Raw genomic sequence first — 12,716 nt, forward strand, 5'->3', positions numbered from 1 at the left:
AAGTTACGGGCACGGGCAGTCTACCGTCTCGCCTCAAAGCAAGTACATATACATTATCAGCTTTCAAAAGGTTGTGTGTTCTCCCGAAGCATCCTGTGTCACTAATATAATGAATTGTCATTGCAGGAAATAGAAATAGTCCTGTGCGGAAGCTCCAGCGTCCTGACCGTGTCCTTTAGCCTGCTGCTGACTGCGCTCGTGTCTCTGATGGTTTCCACGTGATCTCAGACCATGACTCGTACTTTATACAAGTAATGTCCAAAAAGGAATTATTCAATACAATTAGAATGAATGAAAGGATTTGTTCTACATTGAAAAACGCACAGTAATAGCCCATATAATACTACATAATTTCCTTTACCAAATATTAGATATCTAATAATATAACAATACTAATTAGGCACTAAAGAATGCTACATCCCATAACAAAGCTTAACTTCTGGACTCATATCGCACCGTACATACAGCTGGAAAGCGCCAAACTACTAATGGAGATAATATATTATAATCGAATCGCTGAAACGAAAATTTAAAAACGAGAGAAAAATTGTTATGTGAAAATAGAAAAAAGCAAATATACCTAGGTAAAAATTACACTGAAAAGAATGAACGTTTTATAAAAAGTGAAGTATTATCAGATGACCGAATATTGAATATTGTCGTTTGAAATGAAATCCATTTTATCTTTGTTAAAAAGTTTTCAGTGTTATTAACATTGATATTTTATGAAATATTTTCTGAATGTATTTGTGAAATAATTGTAAATATCATTAGGTGAAAAATTAAACTAAACTAGATGCTAATTTATTCATTCAACTTTTCAGCTTACTTTGTTTGTATGTATTTAAATAATGCATTAAATTCTCGTTACATTAAACTTTGTGATGTGTATAGCAATATGCTTCATGCATGTTTCCAAATGAATACATACCTAGTTAACACATTCTAAATATACAATACTGTTGAAGGCGGAAGTCCTGAAGTTCTAAAGAAGACACAAACATGAACGGGGCGTTGTATACTCTTATTGTGTCTGTCCGAACCTCTTGGAATCTTTTGTGTCTAAACAAATATATTTTTAAATGTTAGCCTTTTCTTTTGTTTGGTGTTAATGTGTCGCGTAAATACGTGTTAAGCTTTTTAATTTCATTTTCATTTTAGTGACATTTCATTAAGTATTCAAATCTTTATCAAACTTTGATAACTCGATTAAGGTATGGATTAAGTCAACTAAGATTATATAGACTTGTTCAATTAAGGTAAATTAAGAAAAGCATGTGAATATATGGACTGCTCTTACTTTGATAAGCGTGTATGTATCAACTAACTCGGCAGTCTCAACTAACTTACAGTGGAGTGGAGTGGAGTGGAGGCAGTTGCTGTAAGTCAGGAAACTTGTATTTGACAGGATATCCTGTTTATGTATAATGTTAAAAGTATGCGGTGCTTTTTTATTTTATTACACAATCAATAGATTTTGTAATGATGTATATATACGTACATATATATTCATATATACATACATACATGTCATATTCCTGGGAGGGAGTTTCTGTTGTAGATGTGAATAATGATAATTATTAAAGAATGTAAACACTTTTCTAGGAAAATGTAAACTTAAGAAATGCACCAAGAGCACTTAATTTACTCAAACATTTGCACTGTCTGTTATAGTCACTATTAATATCAATGTTACATTTATAAACAATACATTTTCAAATGAAAAATCATCAATTTTCCTAGTTGTATATTTTCAGCACTTTAGTGTGAATAAATGTATTACACATAATACATGCTTCTGTCATCAACAGAAGACAATAAGTGCAATAGGGATAGCTACAATGTCTCGTTGACAATAATGTTTTACTATTGTGAGCTGTCCAACATTGCAAGAATAGAATAGCTAAATAAATACCCTCATATAACATGTAACTAGTGTAAGGTATGAACATGCCCTATGTTTACTTCAAGTATTAGGTTCATTAAATTATACGCTAATATTTCTTCAGACAATAATGAGTAGATGATAGGACGTGTCCTGTTTGTAACAGAGACCATCTTTTATTATTTTAGTAGAAATTACTTTATCTCAGTTTTTGTATTCTAAGAATATCCTAATAACATAAATAAATACATATTTTGGACAATTTTATTCTAAACATTCTTGGTCATTAATTATTAATTAATATGATACAACCAGATAAATAAATATTTAGATTAACAATGAAAACTTCAAAATAATTGTGTGGGAAATTGTGTCGCAATATGGAGACGGTCGTTTGAAATGTTAAAATTTAGGAAAGAAAGCGTTTTATTGTTATGAAATATTCAGGACTAATAATTATAACTCAACCGTCAGTAGGTGGCAATCGGTTAGTGATGAATGAACAATAATTACAGAAATCAAAACTGATTTAAAAACATTTCTGTAAGCAATCTTCTATACAATTTGTGGTATTGATAGAGATTATTGTTAGGAACTAAGATCGCTGGCAGGGTTTTGTCTAATTGCCATTTTTGTATACTTTCATACAACTGATTGATTTCTCATATCCTGGACATTATAACAGAACATATCTAAAATACATATTTACCAAGTGCTGTAATAAATATCCTCTTTTAATTCACTCCATTATTCAAACACAACTGTGCTTCTTTCTTAGTATTCACATTTATTTATTCTATGCAACAATCCATCTTCAAGTATATTTCTTTCAAAAATGGAGAGGCCAGAAAAATCTTCTCGTAGATAGTCAATGGGTGGATTAATTTAGTAAATATTATCGGAAATTAAATAATACTAAAGTAGCCTAAATGGTTGAATTGAAATATTGCAGCTAAATTCTTCAAATAAATATTTAAAAAAATAACACAATTAATAGGTTGAATCATTCATGTTTTTATCAAACTTCATAGAGAAATAAATGTTACATTTGGCTGTTGTTAAATATGTATTGTGTTGAATGTTATCATTAATACATTTCAAATAATAATTAGGTTACGGGATTTAGCGAAGTCAGCGAGGGCAAGGCGGGGCGGAGGAGTGAAGGGGGTTAAGGAGGGGATGGGATTGCAATAGGGGGTAATATATATGATCAAAGGCCTGTCTCTTGTGACTGCTTGCATAAAGCAAAGAGTCTTCCATTAAGTGAAATGATAGGAAACTAAGGTAGTTAGTCTAAGTAATCTTCTATATCTAATTTATTCATAACTAGCTACATATTTAGAATAATTTCTTATTCAACTTTTATTCCTGAGTGTAGGAATATTAAATACGCCACTTTGTAAATTCTGTTTCTCAGTAAACGCCAGACTAACCTAACAATTACAACTAAACAATGTTTAGCAGATAAGACGGAATTACTTTAGGTAGGAGGAATAATACATATTACTTTTCTCGTGGTTTCATCATGCTCACTTGGATATTCTTTTACTATAAAGTTTGTCATCATTATCGTGTTAAACATATCCCTGTTGATATAATCAAGTTATCAATATTCATTTTATAAATTTATTTATAATTATCTATGAAATTTGAATTACAATAAAGAAATACTATCAACCATAAAAAATGTACTTTTTATTTAATATAATGCTGGGTTCATTCATTTATACAATGAAAGTTGAAGTCGATTCAAATTTAGATTTCTATTCCATAGAAAAGCCTGTTCTAGGGTGACAGACAACCAGTGACAACAAACAACCGCAGGGTCTTTTTGGGAGATACATCTCTCTTAGGGGGTATTTCACTATCTCGGGCTATATTTTTTTATTTTTTATTTATTTATTACTTGTAAATTATTTAACATTATAAATGATAACAATATGCAGACAGATATATAATTTTACGTTTTATATCTGACTAACTATCCGTTGGCTGGCTTTAAAGATCAGAATAACTTCGTTATTCAACGGCAACCGTTTCACCATTGTTTCGAGCTTCCGGATAGATAACACTCGAAATAGTCTGGCAACATCGCAAAATGTTTACAGTTCTCCATCTACTGCCACGGCTGTCATGCGTCACAGTCCGCACACCGCGAAGTGTGCATTTTTTTGGTTATGTTATGTTGATTATCAGGTCATTTTAGATAGATTCGTGTCGAATTAATACATTGTTTCTTATTTTGAACACAATCAAATAATTCAGGATGGATCATACAAGCATTCAAATTCATTCTACAAAATTCGACTCACTTCTCAGCTGTTAAACTCGGAATGTTTTGACGCCATCTTTGATTCGAGGAATAGCGCCTAACGTGAAGTTCGAGCACTGATTAGTCAAATCTAACTTTAACCCGAGCGTTATTCAGATATAGTGAAAATGAAAAAATGACTAATCCGCGGATTAGTGCTTGGTTAGAACATAATCAGAGATAGTGAAATACCCCCTTAGTCTTTCTTAAATCTCTTTTAGTTTTGTGTAAAGTAGTAATTACAGTTTACATGATAAAAACCATCAGTACCTTAAAAACTTTATCTTTGTTTGCGTTCAAATTATAATATTTTAAATTGTATATGTCGATTTGTAATACTAAAATCTGAAAGAGTCTTTTTTGTGCTTTCAAGAAGAGTATTTTATTTAGTAATATGTTCATAAACAGCAAATTTATCTGGAATCAAATGTAATTCGAAAATATCTGCCGTGGAATATGTATGCTGACAGTTATCCTAATAACCTTTAGGGAAAACAATATTAATATCAGAGGGGTATAACTCCGATCGAAAATTTGAACCGTCATATGTTTGCCTAACTATATCCACCAATGAAAAACTCTGAAAATCTATGGAATAAACTTTCAAAGTTTTTCATTGGTGTGTAGTATAAGAAGTAGGCTCCGAATGAGGATTTTACTTTCTATATATTGGCATATCTATGGTTTTTTAGGTCCAATTTGTTTCATACAAAAAGTTATCAATCTATAGAAGTTGATTTATGATTAATATTGGCAATGGGGCTTTCATCTACTTACTCTACTATTCAAAAGTGGTTATCCAAAAAACAGTAGACATCATAATTCTACGACTGATTATTGGAATGGAGAACTGAGTAAAAAAATCTCTGAAATAATATTATTTATTTGTATATATTGTCATAAATATATAATAATAGTTATATATTATAAAAACCTAGTAATTATGAGAAATGAAAGCCCTCCGTATTGAATCCGTGTAAAAGTTGCATAAAATCATCAATGTCCATAGTCCTGGCTCTTTTCTTGTCAGCTTCCAGTTTCAACAGAATCTGTTCAACTTTATCTTTTATATCAAAGTCAGCTGGAATATCCTGCAAAAAAATATTCACAATTAACGTTGATGTGGTTGAACTGTAATTGAATCAAGTTAATTTTTTTGGTTTACATTACCTCGACACAGGAGGCCACCAGGGCCTATGTCATTTTTGGGGACTCTCTGTGGAGGGTCTTTTTAGGGAAAGGAAGGAGAGTAAGTTCTAAGAAGGATAAAGGTATGAGGGGTGGGTAGAAATCTGGGAGGCAGTGTGACCAGGAGTGACGGATGTATGAATCATTCCCGCCCACTGCAGTGCAAGGCAATGGGTCGAGAGAGTCCGCCCTCAACCAGTCTCCCGATCCGGCCCACCACGCAGTAGGTGGCAAACGCATCCGCCGCCAAGACCTAGATAAACCTCACCCCACGAACCCGGAACTATACAGGGTGTATCGGCACTAACCCGACAAACTTTAACCAGCTATTCCTTAGCACATTTGGAGTAAAAAATGTTATGGGCACTTTGCTGTCCGGTAGCATTTTTTTTTCAATTAAAAACAAAAAAAAATAAAATTTCCACACTACATCACTGTCATTGGCATTGCGTTTCGTGTTCAACAGCTGTTATAAGCAAGTATGTCAAAAAGCGTTTTCGCTCTTTCGCACACACTAAATAATAATAGTTAAAAATGAGACGAATGGTGCCGTGCCATTTCATTGTGTTTGTAAAAGTGCGCCAATATAGGTACACACGTGCATTATTCAACGGAATTCGAATAAAATATTTGCCAGATGGGTTTTCAAACTTTGACAAAGGATAAAACAGTGGTGACATGTGGTGAAAATATGAATAAATTTTTTATTAAAAAAAAACGTTACCGGACAGCAAAGTGCACATAAGATTTTTTACTCCAAATATGCTAAGGAATAGCTGGTTAAAGTTTGTCGGGTACGTGCTGATACACCCTGTATATGATTATAGTCTTACATCAACAGAATGTCATTCTCCCACCGTCGTTGTGCTCCATATGATGGGAGCGTAAAAGACTCGGTGATGAGGAATTGTGGCGCAGACTACCTAGCATATAATCATCATCCAACGATGGCTTCACATACTCTGCAGCCGAATTGACGAGGACACCTGAGACCTACACCTGGTTTAGGAATTTATCCGTGTTCAACTATGACCATATACCATAATATTTATATACTTACAATATTATTCATGGAACAATGCACTTTGTAGTTTTTTTCAAGTGTAATTAATGTCGCCGTCTGTTTGAATGCGGCTGACAGAGTTTTGTTCTTCCTGACGAAGGCGATCCTGGTGAGACCGTCCCACTCCCGGAAGTTGATGGGCGGAGGAGGGTTCCTGGGTTCTATTCTGACCACATTGGATTCTACCTTTGGCGGTGGACGGAAGTTATTTTTGCCAACCTGTAAACAGTCATCCATACATAAAGTAAGGTCAGTCGGGGGAATTGTGGCATATAAATAATAATAATAATAAAACATTTAAAAAATTTAAATTTGCCACTAGATAAATTTTATTGATTTTTTTAACATAAATTCTATTGATAAAAAGGTCACTGCTCAGTCATGCATTCCAGATCTCTCCGGGAATGCAGCTGGTTTTCAGCAGTGCCTCCAATATAATAATATATACATATTTAGGTATATACATATTTAGGTATATACATATATAGGTAGAAATGAATCCTATAATTTCTATACCCGCTATATCCGATTTTTTGACAAAATGATCTGAGTATGACATCTTGTTCACATTTTTGCGAGCAACAAGAGGAGCCTAAAATTGAGTTTCAAAACCCTCCTTATCACGACCAAAAACCATGCTAAAACTGCGAGTGAGAAACCAAATCCGCTATATCATACAGAAAGTTACTATCAAAACCCGCTATATCGGATTCAACCAATCACAAGCAGTTATTTTGCCAAAATACAATATGGCCGCCGCTCTGACGCTACGCTCGTGTGTCAAAATGATCTTCGCGTGTGTTTCTAAACCCGCCATGTCGGCTCAGTTGACTTTCAAAATCACGAAGTGAGTATCAAAATCCGCTATATCCATTTTATTTATCGAAATTATTTAATTATTGCTAGACATATATAGAAAAATAAATGCTTTTCGAAATTTTATTACTCCAATTCATTATATAAAAAATTGTAATGCATTTACTTATGTACGCTAGAGATGTGACAGTTTTTTGCGGTTTTCTCCAAATCAATGAAAGTTGATATAGCGGGTATAGAAATTACACGACTCAAATAATATTAACAATAAAAACTCAAATCAACACAAACAAATAAAAATAGAAATAGTAGGTATACAAATCAATGCAAATTGATAATATAGTCATCAAAAATTCAAAATAAACAATATACAAAATCGCAATCACATGTAGCTAAGTATCCCCTTCATTGTAACAATAGCAACCATTCGCAGCAGAGCTTTTAGAAGCAATGCAACGATGTCGATATTCAAATTGACTGTTTTACTTCGTTCCAAGGCTTTGACGAAGAATAGCTATAACTCCCCTCAAACACAGTAGTTTTATGTTTGGGGAGAACGAGTAAGTGGTTTCTTTGACGCGTACTATGTGTATGAGAGTCACAGGACCACTGCAATCTGTCAAACAGATAGGCAGGAACCTTTGAATTCATCAAATTGAACATTTGACACAATTGGTGTAATTTCCTTCTGTTCGACGTATTTAGAATCTGATGCCGATAGAGGTAAGGCGAGATATGATCGCGTCTCGAGACATTATAACAATATTGGACACATGCATTTTGGACGACAAATGAACGATTCAATTACTAATAAGTAGCGAATGCAGTGTGCTTTCGAAAAATAAATGGCCTTAGTGAGGGAACTGTAAGAGCATTGTAGAATTTAATCAATGTGAATAATATATAATCATTTTATTACAAGGTGTCACCTACACGCACATACCCCATAAAATGGGGAAAGTGCGTTTATCTATTATATCTTTTTTTATAATAAACACGGAAATTTATTAATATACTGAAAATGTGAAAGGGAAATGGACTTTATTTGTCAGCTTTTTCAGTTTCGGCACTTGACCATTAGTTGCTTGAATCCCAAAACAAGAAATGATAATCCCTTTCTTACTGAAGATTCCCATTACAAATCTTTACATATCGAGATAATACTTCAAAGAGACTCAAGTTTAAAACATTTACCATGCCAAGTATTGTTATTTACAGCTGACTATATTAAAATTAATAAATTTCTAGAACATTTCATCTGGTCACATATTTTCCGTAAAATGTGCATGGTAGAAGCTACCAATAAATTCTATGAAATTATCTATGAAGCTATCAACCGTTACGTCCTATCATGAACTGTTAATCTGACTCCAAAATATTCCATATGGTATAACTCTTGCTTGATGAAAATCATAAAAGAAAAACTAAATTTCACCGTAAGTTTAAAAAATATTCACAACTTTCTGATTATCACACATTCTCATTATTTAGAGCTCGCCAAAAGAAACTCGAAAAAGATCATAACACTTATTTTTGGACTTTCATGAAATCGGAACAAACCTCCTCTGATATACCTAATAACATATTTCACGGAACTTCATCTTTAAGTGATGGGCAACAAATCAATCAATTCAATCTTTTTAACACCTATTTTCAATCTGTTTTTGTACAAACATATCCACAATCAGTGTACATATAATCAGTTATATTAATGTGAGTTCAATACATCTGAATTCAATTAATATTAATACACCCTTAGTATTAAAATATCTGAAAAATATTGACACATTAAAAGCGCTGTATGTGATAGTTACATTACTGTTCACACTCTCTATCAAAAAAGGCGTATTTCCTACTATTTGGAAAAACGCTTTTGTTACACCTGTTTTTAAGAAAGGGGACAAACAGAATATAGGCCTATATCAAAACTATGCGTCCTAAGTAATGTCATGAAAAAAATCGTTTGCCCAACTTTTTAATTGTAAAAACACAATTATCAACCCCCAACAACACGGTTTTTTTTCATGGTAGATCTGTTGAATCGAACTTGGCGCAGTTCACCGATTTTGTTTTTAATTCTATGGACAAAAAGAAACAGGTTGACTCTACCTATACTGATTTTTCTAAGGCTTTCGACAAGGTGAATCATGTATACTCTTAAATAAACTCGATAAAATTGGTATAAGTGGAAATCTCCTCAGATGGTTTTCATCTTACATTAAAAATAGAAGTCAAGCTGTTGCCCTAAAAGGTTACATGATACAGATAATAAGCATTCTCTCGGGGGTACCTCAAGGTTCCCATTAAGGCCCCTGCTCTTTATTTTGTACTTCAATGACATCAAAAATGTCATCACTCATTCTGATTTTATTCTTTACGCTGACAATATGAAAATATACAAATACATAAGGTCAGTAGATGATTGTAAAAAATTACAAGAAGATATTAATCAAATTAATGAATATTGCACCATCCATACTTACCATGTGAACCACATTCCTCTTCAACGAGTTAAAAAAATCAGAGACCTTGGAGTATTACTTGACTCGTTATTTATTATTTAAAGATCATGCTGAACACATATTAGAAAAAGCCTACAAACAAACGGGGTTCATTCTACGCATCACAAAGCCATTCAATAAATTCTCATAATCTCATCTCGAATTTGCATCTGTCGTATGGAATCCTCAATGCCAAACTTATATTAATCGAATAGAAAATATTCAAAAAAAGAATTTTAAACTCCTGTCATATCACTTTGAAAAATCATCAATGTAATCCTATCACTCTTTACAAACGAAGAAAAAAAAATGACATACTGTTTCAATACAAGATCATGAACTGCCTTATTGACTCACCAGCTCTATTAGAAAAGATTGAATTTTGTTGCCCTGAAAGCAACATCTTATTATATACAACAATTCAAATCAAAATTCGCCCAAAACTTTTTACTCAGACGTATCTGCAAAACTTGCAATACCCTAAGAGATATTCATATTTTCCACTATAACCTTAAAAATTTAAAAATCAAATTAACCTTACAATGTTGTGCTTAAACCAAAATAATTTATTGTTCGTCTACCCTTTTCATATTTTTTTATTAACTATATATAACTTTAAATATCTACTTTCTTCCTAACCTGTAACCTTAAAAAGATTGTGAATGAAACTTAACTGGTTTATTTTTTACTCAACATCTTAACACATTTCTGGCGGGTATTTTTTGCGCTGGCGCTACGTTGTTGTCTGGCGTGAATTTCTTAAAATTTTTTTAAATTGCTATATCTTCGAAAATAATTTAAATATTTTAGTAAAAACTTCTAAGTAGTAACTCAAATCTATAATGAGATATAGCGAGAAAAGTACTAAACGAAAATTAATATTTTTTTGAAATGAAACTCAATTAACCTTGTAATATGTTTTTTACGGTCCGCCTATCTGTATTTGACCATACCTTCTTTCTTTAAATACACCCGACATCTCTCGCTCGCTTGCACATAGGAGTTGAGTGAGTGCGGAACAGAGAAAGAAATTCGAATCGGGTTTTACTGTCATAAAAACCCTCATTCCAGGAATTGAATTATTACAATAACAAAATATGTTATCTAAATAATATACTATACTTTTGTTGAAATACTGATGTAAACGAAAGGCACGAAGATAAATATAAAAAGAAGACTGTCATTACGATTCGATAATTATGTACATAAAGTTGGGACCTTTACAAAGAGATAGTATATAATATTCATATTAAAACATTAAATAATTCCGTCTTTTCTGCCATTTTTCAGAGGCCGTCGCAAAAGGTAGAACTACCCTTCCCGACGTTAAGCATCAATCGACCGAACGGGTAGAACTACCTTTCTCGGAAGAAGTGTGTTAAATGCAAAATTAATTAACATGTATAACAGTATATTTCCTAAATATACTCAAATAAAAAAAAAATATATATATAATCTCATTCAATTTTCTACACAAGTTATAATAAGTTAAGAGGTCTGCACTTTAAGCTCGCACATAGATTTTCTGCAGTTCTATTTTTATTTTATTTTATTTTATATTATAGAAACAAACAGTACATGATTTACAGAGTTGAAACAATATACAGGAATAAGATACTTCATGTTGTGTACCTATGATATGTTTCCTTGTAATGTCTGCCTAAGTGGTATGTTTATTCCTTACCAGGTGACTTGTGTACTTTATAGGTGTGTGTGTGACGTGTTTAATGTGTGTGTGAGTGTTTGTGTGTGTGTCTATATGTATGCGCATTGAATAATTTAAATTATTGACATGATGCCACGTTTGAATTTGGGCAGTGAATCCGAAAAAATGTCAATGTTAGAGTTAAGACAAATATTATTTAGAGTATGAAGTTCTAAACGACTATTGATGATGAAGTCACAAGAACACAAAATAACTAATTATGAATAATGTTGTTACCTTCATTAGTAGGTCCACTCTTGCCAACAGCTGTGTATTAATGGATAGCCTACAGTATAATTTATCTCCCGGCTTTGCAACCAATCTCTGGGCAAATTCTCTCTGGAACATGAGCACAGCGCACCGGAAGAATGGTCGATGCAGGAGGAGCTTAAACACTAGCGGAGAGCTGATTTGATACGGAACGTTTGCGATGCAGATATCAAAAAAGGGTAATTCTGTTTTTAAGACGTCTCCAACCATTATTTGCAATTTAGGCTGGAAAGGGGTTCCTTGGACACGTTTCTGCAATTCAGCAACAAGCCTGCAAGAAAAAATAAGAAAGGGTAGTAAATAGTAATTTATGTTATAAAAGTTGTTTTATTCCGGTTTTTTAAACGATCATGTGAGCTCTTTTAGCAAAACAATGACGTACCTTGGGTCGATTTCACAGGCGATGACTTTCTTGGCTCTTTCTAACATTTTGACTGTCATGTTACCAGTTCCAGGCCCAATTTCGAGCACCACATCCGTTGAACGCAGAGCCGACTTGTCCAGCATTGATGTGATAATTAGAGGATTCTTAAGGATATGCTGTCCAAAACTCTTGTTGAACAAAATACCTATAACAAAAACAAACAACTTCACATTAGTTAAAAAGTATAAAATTTCATTATCAATCAATAATTAATGTAATTTTCACCTTGCTTGGCGATGTCATTGTGTACTCTCGATTTCTTCTCAACTCTTTCTTTTGGCATGATTAGATAATTTTAAAATTGTTTGGCTAGATTACTAAATAATATAATACTCCAGAAGGTTATCGTGGGTTTCTTGACAGTGGGCATATAGGTTAATTTCAGAGCTGTCAAATTGCAAGTCCACATGGAATAACATAAACAATAGTGTCTATGAAATTACCACAAACAATCTTTAGGGATGGGGTCGATGACAATTATTTTCGAAGTACAATTATAAGCGGATCCATACTCAAAAGAAGTTGTGTTGCCAATAAGTATCCCATAGATATT

General features: G+C 32.9%; 2 protein-coding genes across 2 annotated transcripts in view; one reads left to right on the top strand and one right to left on the bottom strand.

Moving 5' to 3' along the window:
• Positions 1 to 3,502, top strand: part of stol (voltage-dependent calcium channel subunit stolid) — a 239,983-nt gene extending 236,481 nt beyond the window's left edge. The window contains exon 26 of the mRNA XM_089650724.1: positions 127 to 3,502. Within this exon, the coding sequence (XP_089506850.1) occupies positions 127 to 222 (96 nt within the window). The 3' untranslated portion in view covers positions 223 to 3,502. The remainder of the gene's footprint in view (positions 1 to 126) is intronic.
• A 1,568-nt stretch (positions 3,503 to 5,070) lies between these two features.
• On the bottom strand, positions 5,071 to 12,570 carry LOC149425533 (putative dimethyladenosine transferase). Its single transcript, XM_089651160.1, has 5 exons — positions 12,389 to 12,570; positions 12,122 to 12,308; positions 11,707 to 12,010; positions 6,445 to 6,666; positions 5,071 to 5,287 (listed from the first exon to the last, which is right to left on the bottom strand). Exons 1-5 carry the CDS (start codon positions 12,444 to 12,446, stop codon positions 5,138 to 5,140), a joined length of 921 nt encoding a protein of 306 aa, XP_089507286.1. The 5' UTR covers positions 12,447 to 12,570; the 3' UTR covers positions 5,071 to 5,137.
• Positions 12,571 to 12,716: the final 146 nt, after the last annotated feature.

The sequence above is a fragment of the Hesperophylax consimilis genome, chromosome 3 (assembly GCF_061612785.1).
Source record: "Hesperophylax consimilis isolate HC1 chromosome 3, BYU_Hcon_1.0, whole genome shotgun sequence".
Lineage (NCBI taxonomy): Eukaryota > Metazoa > Arthropoda > Insecta > Trichoptera > Limnephilidae > Hesperophylax > Hesperophylax consimilis.

What these genes read in the sequence shown, in the direction of transcription:
- LOC149425533 (XM_089651160.1), bottom strand. Translation starts at nt 12,446, where the DNA reads ATGCCAAAAGAAAGAGTTGAGAAGAAATCGAGAGTACACAATGACATC. An exon ending in CAATGACATCGCCAAGCAAG is followed by an intron (nt 12,309 to 12,388) that starts GTGAAAATTACA and finishes TTTTTGTTATAG; the next exon opens with GTATTTTGTTCAACAAGAGT. An exon ending in GCCTGTGAAATCGACCCAAG is followed by an intron (nt 12,011 to 12,121) that starts GTACGTCATTGT and finishes TTTTTCTTGCAG; the next exon opens with GCTTGTTGCTGAATTGCAGA.